The sequence below is a fragment of the Coturnix japonica genome, chromosome 1, assembly GCF_001577835.2.
Source record: "Coturnix japonica isolate 7356 chromosome 1, Coturnix japonica 2.1, whole genome shotgun sequence".
Lineage (NCBI taxonomy): Eukaryota > Metazoa > Chordata > Aves > Galliformes > Phasianidae > Coturnix > Coturnix japonica.
This window is the reverse complement of record NC_029516.1, coordinates 172,577,248-172,598,524: the sequence shown is the minus strand read 5'-3', so window position 1 is coordinate 172,598,524 and position 21,277 is coordinate 172,577,248. Positions and strand designations below refer to the sequence as shown.

Below are 21,277 nucleotides of genomic sequence, written 5' to 3'. Positions count from 1 at the left end.
GAAAGGCCCATTACAAAGATTTCAAACAAAAATATCAAGTCTTTATTAACACATTCCACAGTATGCAGCAACAGTGCTCACCTGTACACAGCAATGAGCTATTGTATCTCAATAAAAACAAAACGAGTTATAAAGAGCAATGTGAAAGTCAAGCTTTGCTCAGGACGGAAGGCTGGACCTCTCACAGTCAGTATAAATACAAAGTTCTTTGTATTATGCTGCATCTCGCTGTGCCATGTCACATCTCCAAGCAGAGGTATCGTGGTTGGACAGTACAGGAGTGTTGGAAGAAACTTCCCTCATGAAGACAGAACACATTCAGTGTATGTCCTGACAACTGCTCACAGTGCTTGATAACCTCAAAGGGATAAACCTGGGATGGAGCCCAGCCACGTCATGTTACTCAGCCTTATGTCTAACATAAGTTCTTTTGGACAAGACAGAGATGTAAAGCTTCAGCCACGCATAAGTGATACCCAGAGCACAGTAAACGGAGGTCAGCAACAGGGGGACAAAAGGAAAGCGCAGCTTCCAGGGGGTCAGAGGAAATACAATCTCACAGAAGATTTCCAAAGGCACCAGCTGGATGAGGTAGATTGTTTCAAGCCAGTTAAGGAGACGCCTCTCCCTCCTGTCAAAAAGGATGAGAAAAAGAGAAGTGTCAAAACACTGCACTGTTATTAAAAATAACCATTCCTCTTTCCAGCTACCACATAATGAGCACAGAGATTGTCACCCACTCACTAATAAGGCTTTAGGTAACAATTAGATCTTCCAAGCTTTCAGTACAACAACACACAGTGCAGCTAATTCCCTTATCATATGTTTTCTGTACCCATTTCCAAGGTGCCTTTGTTCTTCAGCTCACACCAAAGAACCGAACGGAGATTTCTGTTCTTCCTACACATATTTGTTCCATAGCAGTTCCTTAGATCTAAACACTGGAAGCATCAGCTTTTGTCCTAACGGCTATCCCCTCCCCACAAGCCTTCTGTAATGAGTATGAATGTGTCTCTTGCAGAGGACACTGGTTGCACTTGGGCTGCAAGCAGTTTACAAGCTACGTTTGTGTTCCTTTGGAAGGAGGTATGACATCCATAACCTGCCCTTAAGAACATGAAGGTACTAAGCACCACTGCTTAAGCACAGTATTGTTAAGCACTGGCACCCTGGTAAGCACTGTAACAGAATTAAATCCTAATAAGGATTGTTGTACCTTTGTGCTTTACCAGCACATCCGAGGAGGCTGGGATTTACTCTCTGAGAGCAATTGGATGGTTGTCTGTTCAAACATAACAGAGACGTCCTATAGAAGTCCTATCTTAAGCCCTTCCTCCTGAGAAAGGAGGCATCACCGTAACACTTAAATTTAACTCTTCAGCATCAGCTTGCTGTGCTGTTCATCTCTCTCCTGTGATGACACTGTTTCCCTGTAATAGAAGCATTTTCATTCTTTGTTTTAGAACGAAGTCTGTTTTTATTACCTGTGCAGAGATCTCAGTGAAGAGAAGCTATAAACGCTGAACAGCAGCATAAGCAGGATTTTAATTGGAAGTTCTGAAATACAAAAGAACACAATACACGTTTAAAATAAACTCTTAACAAGCTTGTGCCACCTACACTGCAGCATCCTGAAGTGCTAGCATTCAACACTGTGTTGCCCATATAAATTACTCTAAGCTGAGCAAAATGGTTTATAGCTCAGGATACAACAGGATAGGCATATATACTTACTGAAGAACATACCAAGTGTTACAACGTAATGAATGCATACTGAACACAATTAGAACTACAACATATGGCAGCAGCACAACCAATAGCCCTGCTTATTTCAATTAAATCTTAGTATGTCTGATTAATGAAAGGCAGGGTGAAGAAGGTTGGAACAGCACCGATTTACAAGAACAAGTCTATCTCCACCCATACTGATTTATTTGATGCTGCTGCAGGGGTTTTATTTGATTAACTGATAGCAATAAGCAGTAGTCAGCTGGAAAAGTCAGATGGAAAACAGCCTTCCAGGTTTGTAGTCTCCAACTGTCTTTGTCCCTTTCACTTGGCATGGTTACATTAGGCAAAGGGAAGTTTCACCAACTGCAACATAGTGAGGGGGAACAAACGCTGGCTACAATGACTTCCCATCTCTACTTCTATATGAAGTCTAGGGCTCTTCTGTAGCACTGTCTACCCTTTTAAAGTACACGGTCTCTTAGAATTTTCAGTTTAGAACAAAATAATTCAAAGAAAACACTTTACCTGGTGCTGTGAACAGCAATGGAAAAAGTGAGAAATGCCCTGCGGTTGTCAGAATCAAGTAAATGCCAGCATCCCTTGCTCTCTGAACAGACAGCAAGCTAAAATTGACACAAATTCACGTTACTCAGTCTTTTAGTAAATTCAGCAAAACACTACAAGCCACAAAAGAGAATGAGTCACATAGAATTCCATAGCACCCCAGTCCTCCCAGATCCAAACCTGTGATGGAATCTCTTGCTTCCAAGCCTGTAGGAGAAAATTCAACAAGGAAACCCCACCACAGCAAACCCATATCTTCCTTTCCCCAGTATTCCCAGTATTGCAATGCAGTTGTGCCCAATTACAAACAACACTGCACGAGTAACAGTATATTCCAATTGTACTGATGTTCACATATCAAAACTGGCACTGGGTTAGGATCCTCTTTGAGCATTCCTCAGCAAGTGGCAGCAGGTTCAGTATGGCCAACAACCACATAGAGAACTCACCTGTAAGGCAGAATAGCAAGGAGAATTGCTTTTTCATGCACGTGCCAGCCAAACATAAAGGAGCTCAACGCACAAAGAACAAGGCACTGAAGAAAGCCTTTGGACCCTTGAGGTTTAAACCAAAGACAGAAAACAGAGGGCTAGAAACAACAGGCAAAAACAGGACTTCAGTGAAGTTTTGCAGTTCTGAATGCAAGCCACTGTCCAAAAGCTTTTAAACATTACACAACTATGATTATATGGCACATGAATCACATAGTACTGGAGGTACAGAATCTATTTTGATGCAGATTCTGGATGTAGAACCTGAACAACTTCAGTGTGCCTTTTCCCCTTATTGCCATATATTGATTAAAAACTAACTGCACAGGCAACTGTGTCATCTGGGTTGCAAGAATCACTTCTGAACCTAGGCTGCTAAACTCCTGATATAAAAGTTACTGCCTACAGGTGTTGAAACAAAGCATTCCAGTTAAAGGCTCACACAGGTTTCCATTAGAGTTGAACTCTGTAGGCAGGTAATTACTTAGTGAACCTTCAATTCTTTCCTTGTCACGTGAGGAACATCATGTTTACATGTAGGTCATGCTGTCAGGAACACAGCAAGCTGCCCACACCAGCTTCCTTCTATCACACAACATGCACAGAGTGGGTTCCATGCAAGACTGCCTTTCATCTCTTAACTGTTCTAGAGCCACAGTTCATAAGCTTACCCACACTTGAATAACATTGCATATAAAAGAAGATATTAACTCCATATTTACCCTAATAATTTATTATTTATAATTTAATAAAATGTGGTTTTGCTCTGGGATGAAAATTTATGCAAAGTGCACGTTAATAAAACAAAAACCACAGATTGCCAAAGCCATTATTTCTTCTTACCAATATTGATATGAAAGTACAGATTAACGTTGCCAGTGGAGTCACAGAAGGAAGGACAGTATGCTGAAATTCTTGAACCAGCCCTCCTGTCATTGAGGCCTTAGGAATTTTTGTGGGATCAAGAAAGTTATACTTCAAGCCTGAATACAAACAAAGTACAAGCTGGTATTAATAAAGAAAACAAAGCAGCTGCAGAACTGAAATAAAACCAAACCGTTCTGTAGAACAGGACTGAAATATATGGCTAAGATTGCTTTGTTTTAAAAAAGCATAAGAGAGGGGAGATTGATTTCTGATCTCTCACTGGAAACATGACATAGAACAAGTTACAAGGATCATCAGCTGCTTTCAGGCAACCTAAAAATGCAGTTTGCTACCTGCATGGGGAAGGAGGACTAAAATTCCATGAGCTCTATCTACCTTCAAAGAAGCACCAAGTAGCAAGATTTGCATACTGTACCAACAACTGTGAGTGCTTTATCCACAGCACTGTACAAAGCCCAGAAGTTAGGTGCCCAATAAGCATGACAGAGGCCTCGCTTGAAAGGAAAGAGGCGTGAAATCACTTGAGGCAGCTGGCCCTACAGGAAAGAAAAAGAATAGGAGAAAATAGATGAGACATAGTTTGCATTTTTATACATTTTTCTAACAGCACAGGTGAACAGCAGGTGGGTTATTACCAGTACTATGAAGGGGCCCAATGAAAGGGCAGAAACAAGACAGACAATCAATCCCAGAAGGGTTACACGAAGAAAGCTGAAACTCCTCCACTTCACGGATCCATCTACAAGAAGCAAACAGATTATGAATGCAGTTATTGTAGCAGGTGGAGAGGCAGACAAAACATCCCACGCTATGAGTGAACTGCCAGCACTAACTACAAGTACAAAGCCCTTGATATCAATATATTCAGTTGTTTCCTGAATCTTTTAGTAAATTCAAGGTATGCAAAGCAATTTGTAGGGCATTTTCACAGAGGTGAGAACCAGCCAGTAGTGCTTTTATTTTGTTCTAAATTTAAGCACAGAGAGAGCAATCTGCCTCTTTGGGTTAAAAGAAGGCTTGCATTCCTACATTGTATAGCCTTTTGTTTTTCCCATTCAAAGAAAGGCACCTTCTTTGTTTCATGTGAGGAATATAAACTCTTTTTATTTTTAAAATAAACAGAAAGGAACCTCAAAGATTCCCTACTCTGTTCACTATAAGAACCTTCATCTGACCCACAGCCATCCTGTTCCAGTGGCACCAGCATGTGTTCCACCTTCCTCATATTCTACTAAACAGCATCCCCTCAAAAAGTGAGTGTAGAAAACCCCACCTTACCTGCATTACTTGCAGTAAAACAATAGGATCGCAGCAAATAAACACCATATGCTGGGGCCACATACAAGTAGATGTGTTTGAAATGCAGAAGAACAGCAAAAAAAAGAGCACCTTCCAGGTATCTCCTCTAAAAGAAAAAAAACAGAAGAAACAAAAAAAATGCACGCTTTTCTTCTTGTTCTCCCTGCATACAAAATAGTCCCATAACATGCTCCTGATATTTATCAAAAGCATACCAACAAATAATTTTCACTTCAAATTACAAACAATGTTGTTATGCATAATCAGTGCAGACAAGGAAACTATATTGTCAGATAATACTGAGATAGGCCTCACCACCCTGCGGCTTCAGATTTGTCTTCTAAGAGATGGCAGAACACCACATCAGGTTGCTCAGGTGTAACAGAAACCAGCTTTCTCATAGCACACTGAAACGCTACAGCATCAGCAAGCAACTGCAGTGATAGTCAGGTTCTCCTCTTACCCTGAGACTCAATAAATAAAAAGATGCCCAACTCTGAGCCACTCCCATGTGCTATTCCTATTGAAACTAAACGAGGTAAATTGATGTACCTAAAAGAAATAAGCAAAAATAATAGTAATTAAGAAACAACAACAAAGAGCAACTTAAGTTTACCTGACATATCCGGGCAACAGAGAGAAGCATCAGGCCAAACAGGAAGCCATTGTACTGAAAGTGAATATCTGAACTTGAGTCAGGAAAGGAATAAAGGAAGTTTTCTCCACAACTATCAGTTTTCTGGACAGGCTCAAACATATAATCAAACTCAAACTAAAACGGAACTCAAATCAAGAAAGCAGCCTTAAATACACTCCAGGTAGACACAAAGCCATTCCTAATCTTAATTAAGTACACAAGGTCTACTAAACTTGGAGTGTTATTGGAGTGCAAGGAAACATGGTAATTTGACTGCTTATGTAACACTAAATGTACATCACAAAACAAATAAAAGGTCAATTCTCCACTTCCTGAATATTTATATATTAGTTTCTGCCTCACACTAGTTAATGGATGGATATAGCAGTCCTCACTTATCACCTACCACCTGTAAGCATGTAACTCAGACAAGGACAGGGAAGGACAGAACTAGTCCACAGTAAGGAATGACTGCTGCTTTTTCCTGCTCTCTCTTTAGCTAGATCAATGAACATTATGCCTGACTGACAGCAATTGGACTTCCCACAGTTATTTTTGTATCCAAGGTTGAAAACACCTTGATATCTCCCACACAGCATTAACCTGCTCCATAATAATCCTACTCATGGCTTTTTAATGAGTTAAAATAAAAAGATCATCAACACACATAACTCATTTGGTTTGGAAGGATACGGTCCACAATTAACAGCCCGAAGTTCCACATGAGCAGAACAGCAAGAATAAAGGTTGGTTTTTCCAGAATATCCTTTGAAGCTCGCAAAGGACTTACGTATCTGCAGCATCTGAATAATAAAAGAAACAAAGGTCTTAATTGAAACAACTAATGAAAACCTTGTTACTTTATGAAGCTGAAAACTGCACTTAAAGATACCTTATTTGGATGGAGGACAATGATAGAATTCTTGCTAAACTCACCAAGACGAGTGTCACGAATAGGAAAACAGAATTAATATTCAGAAGCTGCTGTAGCAATTTCCACATGTTAAAGTTCATTAAGTAACTCTGTCATGGGCTCAAGTCTCGTCTTCAATAACAACACAAGTTATCACTGTTTGCTGTCAATTTTGTATTGCATTTCAGGTCATCACCCCTGACCTTTAGCTCACCTTCTCTCACCAATACCAGCAGCCTGCTGAGCAAAAATACCTTACAATTTCTCGTATGAAGTCCTACAGTTGACATGTGTGCTGAAGTTAAGGTTAGGTCAGATTAAAAACAATTGTGATCAATTTGGGAGCTGTTAGAGAGGATCCAGAGGAGGGCCACAAAGATGATCAGAGGGCTGGAGCACCTCCCCTACAAAGACAGGCTGAGGGAGGGATCGTTCAGCTTGGAGAAGAAAAGGCTGCAGGGTGACCTCATTGCAGCCTTTCAGTACCAAAGGGAGCGTACAAACAGGAGGGGAGTCAGATCTTTGAAAGGGGAGATAACAGCAGGACAAGGGGAAATGGTTTTAAGTTGAAGGAGGGAAGACTGAGGTTGGATGTCAGGGGGAAGTTCTTTACTATGAGAGTGGTGAGCTGCCCAGAGAGGCTGTGGATGCTCATCCATCCCTGGGGGTGTTCAAGGCCAGGTTAGACGGGGCCCTGGGCAGCCTCATCTGCTATTAAATGTGCAGGTTGGTGATCCTGCTTGTGGTGGGGGGTTTGGAGCTTCATGATCCTTGAGGTCCCTTCCAAACAAAGCCATCCTATGATTTACGCTGCATTGCTTTTGGTAGCACCATTTTTCTCGCTTGTAAAGGCAAGGCACTCTAAAAATATAATCTTGTTACGTAACACTTGGAACAGACCAAAACCACAAAAGTGACTTAGAATCTTTGCTCATACTGGCATTTCATCACAAGTTTCTCTCAAGCCTTTACTCCTTAGAGCAGCAATAAAAAAGACAACAGTTGTGCTTACCCAAGTGGATCCACAACCCCTGCAAAGAGACCCCAGGGACTGAAACAAAACATCAAGAGCGGGTGAAAAGGCTCCTGATACCTTAATATGTAAAGAACCAATCACATGTACAGCTACAGCACTGCCAACAAAAACTAGTTATCTTGCATTCAGCACTAGGCTCCATACTTCTCTTTCAAAGCTAAAGTAGCTTTGCTGTTGTTCCACATACAAATAATGTAGTCATTACTCAGCAATGTAAGAGACTGCCCCCCATCCCTAAAGTTAGAACATTTAAGACTTACTCACGAACTGCATATATGAAGAGAACATCTGTAAAGATGACAGAAAATCTTTGGAATAAGATGGTCGCAGGACTGGTGTAATTCAGATTTGCAATAACCAACATCTTAGGGTCAAAGTACTTGGCAATATGTGACAGTGCATATTCAAACCAAGCGAAAAAAGGTGGATAATCCAGGGTCCATTCTGAAGTTGCCTGAAGACAAAGTGAGATTAACTGATTTAATCAGTGCTTGCTGAATGCTTATAGAGACCAAATAGATAAAGATAGACTGACGTGTAACCTTTTCCTAGCAACAAAGCCATAATAGCAGGTGAGAAACAGCACGTTACCTCCACAGGTACAGACTTCTTACAAGCACAGCACAAAGGCTGTTGTTCATCAGTGGCAAAGATGCATAGCAGCTAATGGTGGTGACTGTGATGAAAAGTAGTGTTTTACAGCTGAGAATTTGCTCTATCAGACAGCAGTATTGTGCTTTTAAAACCTATTGTGGTTTCCACTGGTGCCTCAGCCCTGGAGATGCTGAAGGCTACACTGGATGGAGACATGGGCAGTATGAGCTGGAGGGTGGCAACCACTCCACAGGTACAAAATGAAGCCTGATGACATATAGGGTCCCTCCCAACCTATTCCATTCTATGATTCAAATAAGAAGCATTACTTTCAAAGCAACCCTCATACCTTCTGAAAAGGGTTTTCTCCTCTAGCATCAGACTGACAGAACCGACAGACCTACACCTTACATACAGCTGAGAACACCAAGCCAAAGAACCAAATGTCACCCCAAACTTACTTCATAGTACCACCGAGACAGAGGCAAGTTGTGTGTGATGGCCAACCAGTTCCGGTGCACTTCAAAGTCTGTGGAATGACTACAGAAGGTTTGGATTAAGAGACACGTTTGCATATAAAGAAGAAACGTTTCAGAGTACAGCAAGAAAACCAAACCCAGGCAGCTACCAGACTCAAGGACACACACAGGTTAACTGCATGGCAAGACGACCCATAGATCAGGCTTTTCTTACAATTAACTAAAGTTCCGGGTTTTTTTTTTTGACTTTTTAAGAAGTAAATGTGATAACCTTCAAGAGAAAAAAAAAAAAAAAAGCTGATTTTTGAAAAACTGAAAAGAATAATCGCTTCAACGTATCTCAAGACCCTGAAAAGCAGGCAGAAGGATGGCACAACGCCCTTTTATAGGCGAAAAAAAGACAAGGAGACAGCACCACAACAGCCCAGGTACCACAGCCCTGAGAGAAACGAGGACCGCCACCTTACACCGCCCCACCTCCCTAGAGGGAAAAGCCCACAGCTACTCCGTCCCCATGAGATCTGAGAGGCCGTGCCGCTGCTCCCCAGCCCCGGGCACATCCTTACTACGTGGGGATGAGGAGAAACTTGAGGAAGGAAACACCGAGTGCCAAGGAGCGGAACCAGCCCCAGCCGACCGACGCCATTACGCGTCCCCGTTGACACCCCGCGCATGCGCAGCACAGCCGGCGCAGCCCCGCCTCGGCGCTGAGTGGGGCGGGGGGCGGCGGTTGTAAAGGGGTGGGCGGTTTGTGGGGTTCGTTATGTGTGATCGTTAATGTCCCAGGTTGGAAGAGGGTCGTGGGTCCTGTCTGTCACCAGAGAGCAGAGCTCAGCGCTGCCCCTCTGTGCCCTGTGAGGAGCTTTGTGTGCTGTGAGGCTTCCTCAGTCTTGAGAAGGAAGGGACGCTTGAGATGTGGGCCTGCATGAACTGAATCACACAGAATCACAGAATGACCCGGGTTGGAAGGGACCTCAAGGATCATGTAATTCCAACCTCCCTGCCTAGCAGGGCCACCAAACACACCTTTACTAGATCAGGTTGCCCAGGAGACCCCATAGATCCCCATAGATCCCCATAGAGACCCCATTGACCCCATAGATCCCCATAGAGACCCCACTGACCCCATAGGGACCCCATAGACCCCATAGACCCCATAGAGACCCCATTGACCCCATAGATCCCAATAGAGACCCCACTGACCCCATAGAGACCCCATAGACCTCATAGATCCCCATAGAGACCCCACTGACCCCATAGATCCCCATAGAGTCCCCATAGATCAGGTTGCCCAAGGCCCCGTCCAACCTGGTCTTGAACACCTCCAACGACGGGGCATCCACAACCTCCCTGGGCAGCCTGTTCCAGGGCCTAACCACTCTCCTAGTAAAGAACTTCCCCCTAACATCCAACCTAAATCTTCCCTCTTTTAACTTAAAACCATTTCCCCGTGTCCTGCTATTATCAGCCCTTTCGAAGAGTTTACTCCCCTCCTGGGAGTAAGTTCCCTTCAGGTATTGAAAGGCTGCAATGAGGTCACCCTGCAACCTTCTCAATGAGGTTCAATGAGGTTCTGAATGAGGTTCAATGAGGCCAAGCGCACTGCTTTGCTCTTGAGTCTGGGTAATGCCAGCTGTGTGTGCAGACTGGGAGGAGAACTCACTGAGAGCAGCCCTTCGGAGAAGGACTTAAGGGTTCTGGTGGAGGAGAGGCTGGACATGAAGCCTGAAAGGCTGACAGTGTGCTGGGCTGTGTTAAAAGAAGGCAGGGAGTTGTCTCCCTCTTCTCTGTCACTGTGAGGCCTCATCTGGAGTACTGTGTCCCAGCCTGGCACAAGAAGAATGCAGAGCTGTTGGAGTTAGTGCAGAGGAGGGCCACGAAGATGCTCATAGGTCTGGAGCACCTTGACAATGAAGAAGGGCTGAGGGAGCTGGACTTGTTCAGCCTGGAGAAGAGAAGGCTCCAGGAAGGCATCTGTATGCCCTTTAGTTACTTGCAGGGAGAGGCCTGACTTTTTACGTTGTCTGATGATGACAGGACAAGGGGGGGTGGCTTTAAAGTAAAGGAGAGGAAATATATGCTAGTATGAAGTTCTTTACTCAGAGATTGTTGAGGCCCTGGCACTACTGCCCAGAGAGCTGTGGGTGCCCCATTCCTGGAGGTGCTTGAGGCCAGGTTGAATGGAGCCCTGAGCAGAGTGAGCTGGTGGGTGGCAACCAGCCCATGGCATGTTGGAACTGGATAATCTTTAAGATCCCTTTCATCCTAAGCCATTCTGTGATTCTATGATTCCCTGGGCTGAAGAAACCAAGGGAGCTCAGCAACTCCTCATTCATCTTGCCCTGTTGAATTTGAGAGGGAATCGAATGTTGTGAGGTCATGTATGGTATTGGATGGTGTGGGGCTGGGTATGGGGTTGACTCTTGTGTCTCTAGTAGTGAGGTTGGATGGTGGTAGGCCTAACTGATGTGAGGTTGGGTGGTGTGGGACCAGCAGTGGTTTTGGGCTGTGTTGGGCCCAGGGGATGTAATGTTGGGTGATGAGGCCACAGTGAGGCTGTATGAATACATGAGGATTTGTTAAAAAAATGTATCTTTTGAATCTCTGCATTGTAGGTGTTTGAAGACATGAATGGCATTGAGAATGGCTTGGATTATTGAAGAAGTACATCGATCTGGTCTCTTTTACATCAGCGCTCATATTTTTTGTGAGTATCCTATGATTCTTAGTCATAGAGACTTCTTGGTAAGCACTGCAGTGCAGTTTTAAGAGTAAAAACTGCAGATTCAGCAGACATTGCTGCATGAAAATGTATGTCAGGCAGACCATTTACTGCGTCATTCACATTTTATTTATTGTCTTCTAAAACATATATTAGTAGCAGCTCACAAGAGAATTACAGGCAGAGAAATGCAACCAGATTTTTAAATATGATATCCTATTTGTTGTCTGTGAGAGTGATAAGAAACAAACCCATCTTTTGACACCTTTCAAAAAGCATTCATTTGAAAGTATGGCTTTTTAGTGAATCAAGAACCAAGTTATGTTCAACAAAAAAAATCCAGCAGCTAGGAGTAGGAATAAGAAAATAAGTGGTCAGAAAATGGCAAGAGGAAAGAAATTATTCATTTCATGCATCCATATAGCTTTTTTTTTTTTCTTTTTGATTTTCTGAATCCATAGCAAAACCATCCCTTTTATTATCTGGGGTGAATCTGAGAGCATGATCTGCACATTTAAGCTCAATCCAGCCTTTCTCACACAGAATACCTGCATGACCTTATGTACTAATTCACATACGAGACTTCTAATGGGAGAGTCACGTATTAGCAGTGCTTATTGCCTGCGTGTTTCTGGCCAGCAGTGTGTGGATAAGGGAACTGTTACAGAATGGCTCACCAACCAGGACAGTTAAATATTTCCAAAAACACTGCAATTCTGAGCAGTGATACCAAGTTCAAAGGTACGAGGTGAAAATGAAACTCTCACAAGAAATAGTCTTCATAACTTCTCCATTTATCTGTGAAGTGTCAGAAAGTCATAGATTTGTTTTACACGATTCCTGGCAAGGGGTGAAGGCAGTATTTATTACTCCCTTGAACATTACATATAAACCCCTCCAGCCTTTCCTTTTCTAGAATGGGAATCAGTCTGATTGACTGCAGAGGTTTATTTTCAGCAACGAAGTTAAAATATGAGCAACTACAGCAGTGCATATGTTTGGTGATTGAAAGCACATGCAAATTTAGCAAAGCTGTCTACTTCTGACATGGTACTTGAATTACTCTTGGCATGGCCAATATTTTAGTTGCATAATAGGAGATTAAAATTGAAGAGGACCAATGAGTCATTCTAATTGCAGTCTTCTCCATAACAAAATCTTTGTCTCCATTTAAACCTTGCTTACCTTTATCTCACATCTTATCTCACATCTAGAGTCTCTCTGCTCTCCTTCTAAATCCTGGATTTCTTGTTAACTTAAGAATCCTTCCAAGTCTAACTTTCTACACCAATTTCTTTTATTCCCCTACCATCACCTGTAGGAACACTCATCTCACTGTCTCCTAATGATTCTTAACAACAGTGGCATTCATCAGACATTTTAGTGTTTAGGCATGGTTTTGGTCCCTTCATTACTATTGGATATTATTAGACAATTTAGAGATATGAAGCAAAAAAAACTTGTAAGAGAAACCCATGAGTGATTTGTCTGGATTCCACTAATATGCTTTAGAATATTCTTTCTGTCATCTAAGAAATCCCACTGTGCCACGTACATGTCCATGTCTGTAACTGCCATTACATTCAAGCTAGAAACTTATTTATCATCTGCCCTAACTCGGATGTTTTTCTGTTCTTAAAATGGTTGATCTCTCTCTACCGACATTTAAAAAATAAGAAGTCCATTCCAAGAAAGAACATTCCACTCCAACAGTGAAATAATTTGTAGTTGTTACTGCTAATACATTTCAAGTGCTTTTCATGACTAAGCGATGGGGTTGTGATGTACACTAAGCACACAACATGGCTCTGTGCCTGTTCACTTTTCTTTAACCCAGGACAACTTGAGAACAAGAATCATCAGTGCTGCTGATTGGTGACAGAAAAGAAAGTTATCTCCAGGGCTTTGAAACAGAAGGTAAACAAAAGCTTGCTATCTAGATAACAGGCAAAGAAACGCTTCGGAGAGAGAATATTACTATAAACAGTCGTTACAACATAACTCACAGAGTGCAAAATTAGGGTACAGCTATAAATTTAGCTTAGCATGTTGTTTGAAATAGCAGCTGTATTTATATAACATATGTTTGATTGCAATCCCAGCTGATTCACTTACCACTTATTTGACATACTTGGTAGCAGGCAGAACTGCTGTGATGCTATACATAGTATCTCATTCTCAAAGACATTTATTCTCCTCAACAATTTTTAAGTATTTGAAGCTTTTCTATTCCTCCCAAGGCTTGTTTTCATTGCTGTCTTTACACAGTCTGGAAATTCTTCATAGAGATTTGTGGTCAGTGATACTTTTGCCTACTTTAGTCACCTGAGCACCAACGAATGTGGATTCAAGTGGTCCACTGTTTGCATAACAAACTGATGGGTTTAAGCATTCCATCACAGACCTTCCCCCTTTAAGCCCATTGCTCTTGCCCCCAGATAAACTCAAGCTAAGAGCAAACTAATTATTACAGATCTATTCATTTAGTCCTGACATTCAAGAACTGCTTTTACAAATCATTTAAATATATTCTCAAAGGCTAAAGTTAAAAAAAACTAGTACCATTGACATCTCCCCAAAGCTTTTATCATACGTTCAGCAAAGGCTTATCTGTTTGAAGGCATAGATTTGATGAAAAAGAGTTCATGGATGGTATTTTACAGATCATCATAATAACATCTGCATAGATGACAACTATGAATGTCCAACTGACTGGCAATCTCTCAGCAGAAATAAGGTTCACATTATTTGTGTTGCTCTGCTTTGCCAATGGCATGCCGCATCTCCTGGAGTATGTTATTCCTGCTTCATAGTTCAGGGCAGGAATGGGGAAAAGAGAGTTCTTCCCAAGGCAAATAAAAGGCAGAAAAGTTGAAAGTTGAAATTTGGCCACAGCACCCTGCTTCTAATCCTGAAAATTCACAAAAAGTGGCTATGCTTAATGGTTTTCTGGGCTTCAATCCCAGTAGGGCCTAACAACATGGTCTCACTTCCACCATCGTGCTGGTGAGTCTTGCACCAAGGTAGACAGGGAAGGAGATTTATAACAGGCTGCCAATAGCTACAGAATGAGCATTTTTACTATCAGCATGCTGATTAGTGTTATTCCTGTGATACAGCTTGGGACAGTGGGAATATATTTATCTCTCAGTTTTTTTTACAACAGTATTAATGAGGTTTTTTCTCATGGATCAGCTTAACGTAACAGCCGCCCAGCTGCTTTGGGAAAAGAAAGAGCAATATTGAGCTTTGCAGCTCTGTGCTAAGAAGCAATAAAATTATAAACACTAAAGTTGGTTATTGCAGTTTCCCTTCTATTTCACCTGAGGGAATGGGAAATGTTCTGGAGGGTCTTTCATGCACATGTAGCAATCTGACTAGGGAAAGACAGCTAAGATACTTTAAAAAATAATTAGCTGAAGAACGAACCACCTTGAATGTGGCAAAAGGGGTATCTAGAGCTAACATGCAGCTAGGGGACTATGATCTTCATCAGAGCAAGGATCAGGCTTTTAGGAAAGGGCTTGACTGTTGTCATTTACCCTTTGTTTTGCAGTGCCTTATCTCTGGCAACTGGACTCTAAAGCCAAGCAAGAAGGTAAAATGATGCCTTAGCAGTCTGATATTTCACAGTGGTATAAAAAAAAAAAGGCTCAGTGTATACTGGTAGAAAAGCTAAGCCTCTAGTTTTGTAATTAAAAGTAGTACAGTCAGTGATGGAAAAGTAGTCCTTTCAGATGGAATCCACCCTACCTAAAGGCCCTCCCATAAGCTCCAGACACTGCTGAAGGGAGACTTCCCAAGAGAAAGTCATGTCCTGTCAGAAGAATCTCAACCATTCAGACAATATTTGGGGACGTCATCCCTCTAAATCTGTTCATCACCTCAGCGAGTGTTTCTGGGAGCATCCTTGAGACAAATACAGTATTGTAAGAGAAAGAAAAGGAGTAGTTGTCTTGGATGCCTTTGGAATGAAAATGTCAGGGTTTAAGAGCATCCAAAGCAAAGTTCCCCAACAGACACAATCTTCTCAGTTTGTAAAAACATCTTTCTCTCTGTTACAGCTTTCTTGGTTGTTCCCACAGTCAGTCACATCAACCATGGCTTCCCTGAAATCAGAACACAGCATTGTTTTCCTCACAGGGTTCAGGAAAAAAAACTGTCATCTTCAGATGGCGACAGAACAGACAGGATCCTCTACTCACTGACAATGTGCACCATCTTTTACATCTAGATTCAGTGTGTCCATGTGGAGAGGCATCTTCTCCACTAATTGGAACAAGCTTCTTGGATCCTCAGTCCAGGTGATATGGCAAAGACAAGGAAAATGTATCCTCCTGGACTGTCTTCTGCTGCACTGTGGCTCCGTGGCTTCTTTCAGCACACCTGATCTCATTATGTCTCCGTGGCTTCCTTCACCACATCTGATCTCCAGACACTTTCCAAACCTTCATAACTGAACATTCCCATCAACCGTACATTACAGGTTAAGGATCATTCCCATTTTTCATCTGTAAATGCAGTAAGAAGATAAGTGATTTTCCTCACAGTTGTACGGCAGGTTAGAGGTGGAGGCTGAGACAGAATCAATCCTTAATTCAGGTGCTAGACAATATTCCTTCTATTTAGAATACAGACATATTCTGAAAGACTGTATCGGTAAATGCGTTAAAGGAAAATCATCTTCCTGTTAGTGACTCTTAATCCAGGTAAGCATGATTCTGAATTAGGCTGTAAGTGTGTTTAAAAGGGAAACACTTAACCTGTGTTACCTCCATGATGGCATCATAAGAAGAAAAACATTCCTACTTGTATCGAATTAGGCGAATAATCTTATTATTCATGAAATCTGAAGTATGTGGATGAGAAGAATCTATGCAGAAACCATCGCTCACAGCTATTTTTAGCATTTCTTCCACAAATACCTGGAAACTATTGATTTGCTTATTATCTGGCACCACCCAGAGTCTCTTTAAGTTCTGCTTTGTGTACTCCTCTTCGGGAAGACCTTCCACACTTGCAACCCAATCTAAGGTCAAATGGTTGGGGTCTTGCAGGTAGCTGGATATTGAAGAGAGGTTTCCATTGAAGCAATAGTAAAGTTTGGAACCAAGAAGCTTCAGGAACAGACACGAAGTGGAGAAGATGTGAGCGCTGAACACTTCCATGTTGGAGGAAGACAGGCTGTAGATCTGGGGTGCTTCTCGAACGGTGAAGTGAACAGTCTGGGTCTTCTGATCGAGACTGATGTTGAGCATGGCGTTCTTCTCTGCTTTAGAAAGCTCCACCTCCTTCTCCTGCAAGGCCTCAATCAGAGGCTGAATCTGATAGAATTCTGCCTCCCGTCGAAGTAAGCCCATTTCCTGAAAGTCTTCGGGGAGGTCCAAGTGAGAAGTTCTCAAGAAATTCAGGATATAGCGGAAGATTTTTCCATCTCTGTCAATAAAGCAGTTGCCTTGGCTGTCCTTCTTGGTTGGCATCTTCCCACTAAACATGGCCCCCAGCATGGAGTCTGGAAAGCTAGTCAAGGTGGACAGAGAGGTGGTATAAAGCTTTCCTCCAACATTGAGTGTGATGGGTTCTGACATGATGGAAAAGTCACGATGCTGCGACTAATTCTAAAAGAAATAATAATAAAAAAATGAAAACATCCAACGTAGTTGAAAAGGTTAAACTACAGGGAAAAGGGTTTCTGTATATATATATGTGTAACTACATGGCAATAGTTTATCTTTGGAATTAGAAATGGGGAAATATTTTCGGAGGCTGTATTGTGAGAATAAGCATCTCTTCTCCTAGTAGTCCTTATCAGGGCTTTGTTTCATTCAGTTTACTGCCAGAAATCATGAGTCTTCCATAGCTTTACAGTCATGCTAAATGTGAAATCTCTCTCACAGGTGCTTAGAGCAGAAAATGACTGACTTCCAGAGTTGTATCCCGGACTCAACCATTCTCATCTCCCTCATGAACATGGTGAAAATAAGGGCAGGATAAGAACCAGACACATCCCAACAGCTTCCATGACATCTCAAAGTTTAATTAAAGCTGCTGTTGCAGCAGAATCCCCAAACACACATTGGTGTGCAGTCATCTTTGCAGTTCCATTCAGTAAAAAACACACCAAGCTTTCTCCTTCCAATGTGCTTTACCTTAGAAAACATCTCTTAATTAATTGGGACCGTATCCTCAGTTGACGTAGCTTCTGTGTAGCTCCTCTGCAGTCAGCTGAGACAAACTAAGGATGTGTTTTTATGATGCAGTTAAGCATCACTGCTTCTGGAAACAACACACCTCCCTTTGCCCTCTATCACACTTCCCTTATCTCTTAAATCATCTCTGGCACTTACCTGACCCAACAATGAACCTGTTTAGAGATCAACCTCTCTCATTTTCTATTCAGAATACACTTATGCTACATCTTGGAACCAGGGCTGGTGCAAAGGAAGAGGAGGGAGGCACTCCTCTATTGCAAACCAGTTTAGCTGTACTGAGAATCTGTGCTCTCATTCCTGTTAGCTGAAGACCTGCAAATATGGCTGCTCTGTTTCACATCTGTTTCTCCTTGCTCACTGAATCCAAACCCATCACAGTTCATTCCCAGATTTACTGCTGGCAACTGACTAAAAACAACAGGAAGCCCATCAGTGCTTGCTTGCAGAGATACACAGTAGCTCACATTATTAGCTATGGTCATTTCACAGAAAGCAGATCAACAGCTCTCTTAAAATTAAGTTTACATGAAGGCATTTTCCTAACTGCTTATAGATTAATCATAGGCAGGATAACACTATTATCAGTTCCATAGTCACAGCAGAATACAGACTGGAAGAACATCAACTTGTGCTGCAATATTGATTCCTTTATGGCTGCTAAAACCCGAGTAATGGTGGTAATGGCACCCTAGAACAACTGCACCTTTAAACAGCAAGCCCATTTTGCTATGAAAAACTCATCCACACTAAATCAGCTAATGAACGAATCAAACGAGAATCTTTATTTCACTTCTAGTTTAACATTCCGCTCCCTTCTTTAGCCTGTGTTAGCCCCTAGCACACTGTGTGTATGTCAGTGCATAGTAATTAAGAGAAATAATAAACTCTAAATCCTCACAATGCAAACACAATAACACAGAAACAGCCCCAAATGGATTTTTTTCAAGTTTCATACCAGAACAGAAGCATCTCCCTGCAGATAATGCAAGCTGTAGAAGCAGCACTGACAATGACCCCAAAGGCCATGCTCATTTCTTCCCTCCTCCGCTGTTTCAGACTCAGTGACCCATTTTGTTTCTTTCTGTTCTTTCTTCACAGGTCATGTTTTCAGATTACTGAGACCAAGCCTGCTCATCTGTACCACAGCAGTTTCCTCAGGTTCTCTGCCAGCCTTGGCCACCTGCAGGGAGATGTTCCCCTCCTTTGATTGCCACCTGAAGGCCACTGGATGTTCCAGAAGTTCAGTGGTAAGATGCAGACTTTCATTTCAAACTCAGTACTCCCTTAAATTAATTCTGATCCAAAAGCATGGATGTAGGTGGCTACAGCCTGCAGTCACTGGTACAAGTACAAATTGGGTGATGGTTCTTGGAAGCAGAGAGTTACAGCAAAGATTTCTGTGTAGCTGCTCCCAAAGCAGTACTTAAAGTCCATTCAGATTAGATCACTTTGAGATCTAATCTGAGACCTGAAGATGTGAATTTGGCCAATGAGCACCGGTATTATGTGCTTTTAGAGTGATTTGTGTTCCAGTACACCTGAACACCAAGTTACGTCTGTATTCAAATGTATTTGGACACAAATCACTCTGAAAGCACATAATCATAACAGTAGATTACAGCCGTGAAACTATGTGAAATGACAAAAGCCACTCATTTTCACTTACTGACATCTTCACATAGTTATAGTTCGGCACCTCCCTTATCTGCAGCACTTCACTGTTTAATAATTTTAAATGTAAAATAGCTTTGGATAAGCTAATTTCCCCTCTTCTTCATCCATCACATTTTAAAATGCTTTAATTAGCTAACAAATAAAACTCTGCATCTATTATTTAACTGAGTGCCTTTATCACCCAACTTGGCACAAACCCACTAGTGTGTGGTGGGCATTCAGAAATGCATTGCTTGTGATGTGCCTCTGTAAGGAAAAATGGCACAAATATTGTTAAGTATTAAGCACTCTGAAAAATGAGTACAGCCCTGGCTTATCCTTTTTAGGCAGAAACAGGAGGTTGATATAAACCCTATAGTTATTAGTATATGTAGTTTTAGAAAAGAAACCAACAACCAAAACCCAAGGACCTTATCTTAAGAAATATATATATATATGTATGTATATATATACATATATATATATAAAGTAGAAGAAAAGTCATTTTTTAATGTGAGCCTTTCTNTCCATATCAAAATTATTAATTGTGATCATTCCCATTAAAAACAATCTACCCCAAAACAACAATTTAATGGAATGTGGAAGTGACTGCATGTCCATTTCTGTTAAAGAGTCTCACTGAAGCTTTGAAGACAGCTGTCTCTGCATTAACAAAATTAAGATAATACTAGGTTAGCCAAAGCTGTAATTATTGGCAGGGCAGAGAAAATATATGAAAGATACTAAACAGAAAACAAAATGAAGTTTTTATTTGGGAGAATATGCAGCAAAGCCTTGATTTCCTTGAGAAGTAAACATAAGCACAAGCATTTATTGGGAGTGAGGAAGGAAAAGCAGCAGCAATTGGTCACAGTGTCCCCTTCAGTACCCAACCTATACAACACCCCTTCATCCCAAAACTTTGGAAACCCATCTTTAAGACAATGAAACATGCAGCTTAGTTAAGAAAGAGCTGTGGAGTAAACAGCAAGCAGCAAAGCACACACACAGCAAAACCAGGAGATGAATTATTCAGGTGGGCACAAGAAGGGAGAGCCTAAGTGGCAATAACATTAAAGCAAGACAGGGACTATTTCTGCTAAGCATCAGGAGAAGGAGCCAGACTAAAAACCTCCCTGGCTTCTGAGCATTGCCCAGGAGAGCTGCTGAGAGCCATGGTGTCTGGATAAATGTCGAGCGGGTCTGGCCAGGTAATGCAGCATAGGAAGCAATTTTGCATTGTGAGCAGCCCAATTGATTACAGCTAAAAAAAGGAGGGATGGGGAAAAAAGTATCCGAGCACCTGTGTGGTTGTGAGAGACTTTAGGTAGAGTATGATCAGAGAAGATGGTTGTTCCCAGCACTGGGCCCCAGCCTGCTTTGTTAGAGTGCATTAATGTCACGCAGATAATCAGCCACAGGCATAGTGCTCCATTGGTGCTGGGCACTGTTCCCAGCTCCCAACAATTGCTTTACTCCAGCACATCTGACTACAGCAGAGCATTTTGGTTTGAGGTAAAAAATCCCAATTTCCACAAAACACCCCGGTAAAAATGGTCATTAAGCTGGAAAATCTGGGTCTGGGCACAGGTGGAGGCAGCAAACGTATAACACTTGCTATGGCTGTATCGGGAGAGCCATTTTGTCCCAGTCCCTTCTCAAAGGGATGGTTTTGCAGAGGAAAAAGACCATTAGCTGGAAATTCGTATTATGGGCACTACAGCAAAGGCAATTTGATATCCGGAAGTCATGATAGGAGGAAAAAAAAAATACATAAGCACAGCATATGGAGGATGGAAATAAAATAGAAAGTATTTAGAAAGGAAAAAAAATCAATTAAAAACCTGAGTTCAGTGTTTCCATAGTGAGAGTCAGTGGGCAGGCATCACGTGAGAGCTGGGTTTAAAGAAGGATTTGGGACAAAATGTGTTGTGACAAGGTGCTTAACCCCCCCTCAGTGTACCACTGATGCACACTCACTAATCCCAGCTCTGCAGTGTAGACTCTACAAACTGTGTGCTTCCTTATAACAGTCCCATAGAGGAAAAACCCCATGTT

The 21,277-nt window shown here is 41.9% G+C and overlaps 2 protein-coding genes and 1 long non-coding RNA gene across 3 annotated transcripts in view; 1 reads left to right on the top strand and 2 right to left on the bottom strand.

Annotated features, from left to right (window-relative positions):
- Positions 1 to 19: 19 nt before the first annotated feature.
- Positions 20 to 9,326, bottom strand: ALG8 (ALG8 alpha-1,3-glucosyltransferase). Its single transcript, XM_015852462.1, has 13 exons — positions 9,199 to 9,326; positions 8,615 to 8,693; positions 7,820 to 8,013; positions 6,304 to 6,413; positions 5,590 to 5,657; positions 4,953 to 5,079; positions 4,310 to 4,413; positions 4,090 to 4,210; positions 3,630 to 3,769; positions 2,745 to 2,884; positions 2,257 to 2,354; positions 1,485 to 1,557; positions 20 to 631 (listed from the first exon to the last, which is right to left on the bottom strand). The coding sequence occupies exons 1-13, from the start codon at positions 9,276 to 9,278 to the stop codon at positions 400 to 402; spliced, it is 1,566 nt and encodes a 521-aa protein (XP_015707948.1). The 5' UTR covers positions 9,279 to 9,326; the 3' UTR covers positions 20 to 399.
- A 66-nt stretch (positions 9,327 to 9,392) lies between these two features.
- On the top strand, positions 9,393 to 18,749 carry LOC107308511. Its single transcript, XR_001552828.2, has 3 exons — positions 9,393 to 9,486; positions 11,248 to 11,339; positions 18,665 to 18,749. It is a non-coding gene; the product is annotated as an uncharacterized LOC107308511 (long non-coding RNA).
- KCTD21 (potassium channel tetramerization domain containing 21) overlaps positions 11,761 to 21,277 on the bottom strand; it is a 10,897-nt gene continuing 1,380 nt past the window's right edge. The window contains exon 2 of the mRNA XM_015852463.2: positions 11,761 to 16,972. Within this exon, the coding sequence (XP_015707949.1) occupies positions 16,160 to 16,942 (783 nt within the window). The 5' untranslated portion in view covers positions 16,943 to 16,972 and the 3' untranslated portion in view covers positions 11,761 to 16,159. The remainder of the gene's footprint in view (positions 16,973 to 21,277) is intronic.

Excerpts from the sequence above, each read along its gene's own strand:
- ALG8 (XM_015852462.1), bottom strand. The coding sequence starts at position 9,278 with ATGGCGTCGGTCGGCTGGGGCTGGTTCCGCTCCTTGGCACTCGGTGTT. Across the intron at positions 6,414-7,819 it reads TTCATATATGCAGTTCGTGA|ATGCTGCAGATACGTAAGTC; the intron begins GTAAGTCTTAAA and ends TTTATTATTCAG. Across the intron at positions 1,558-2,256 it reads ATTGCTGTTCACAGCACCAG|AACTTCCAATTAAAATCCTG; the intron begins GTAAAGTGTTTT and ends TTTGTATTTCAG.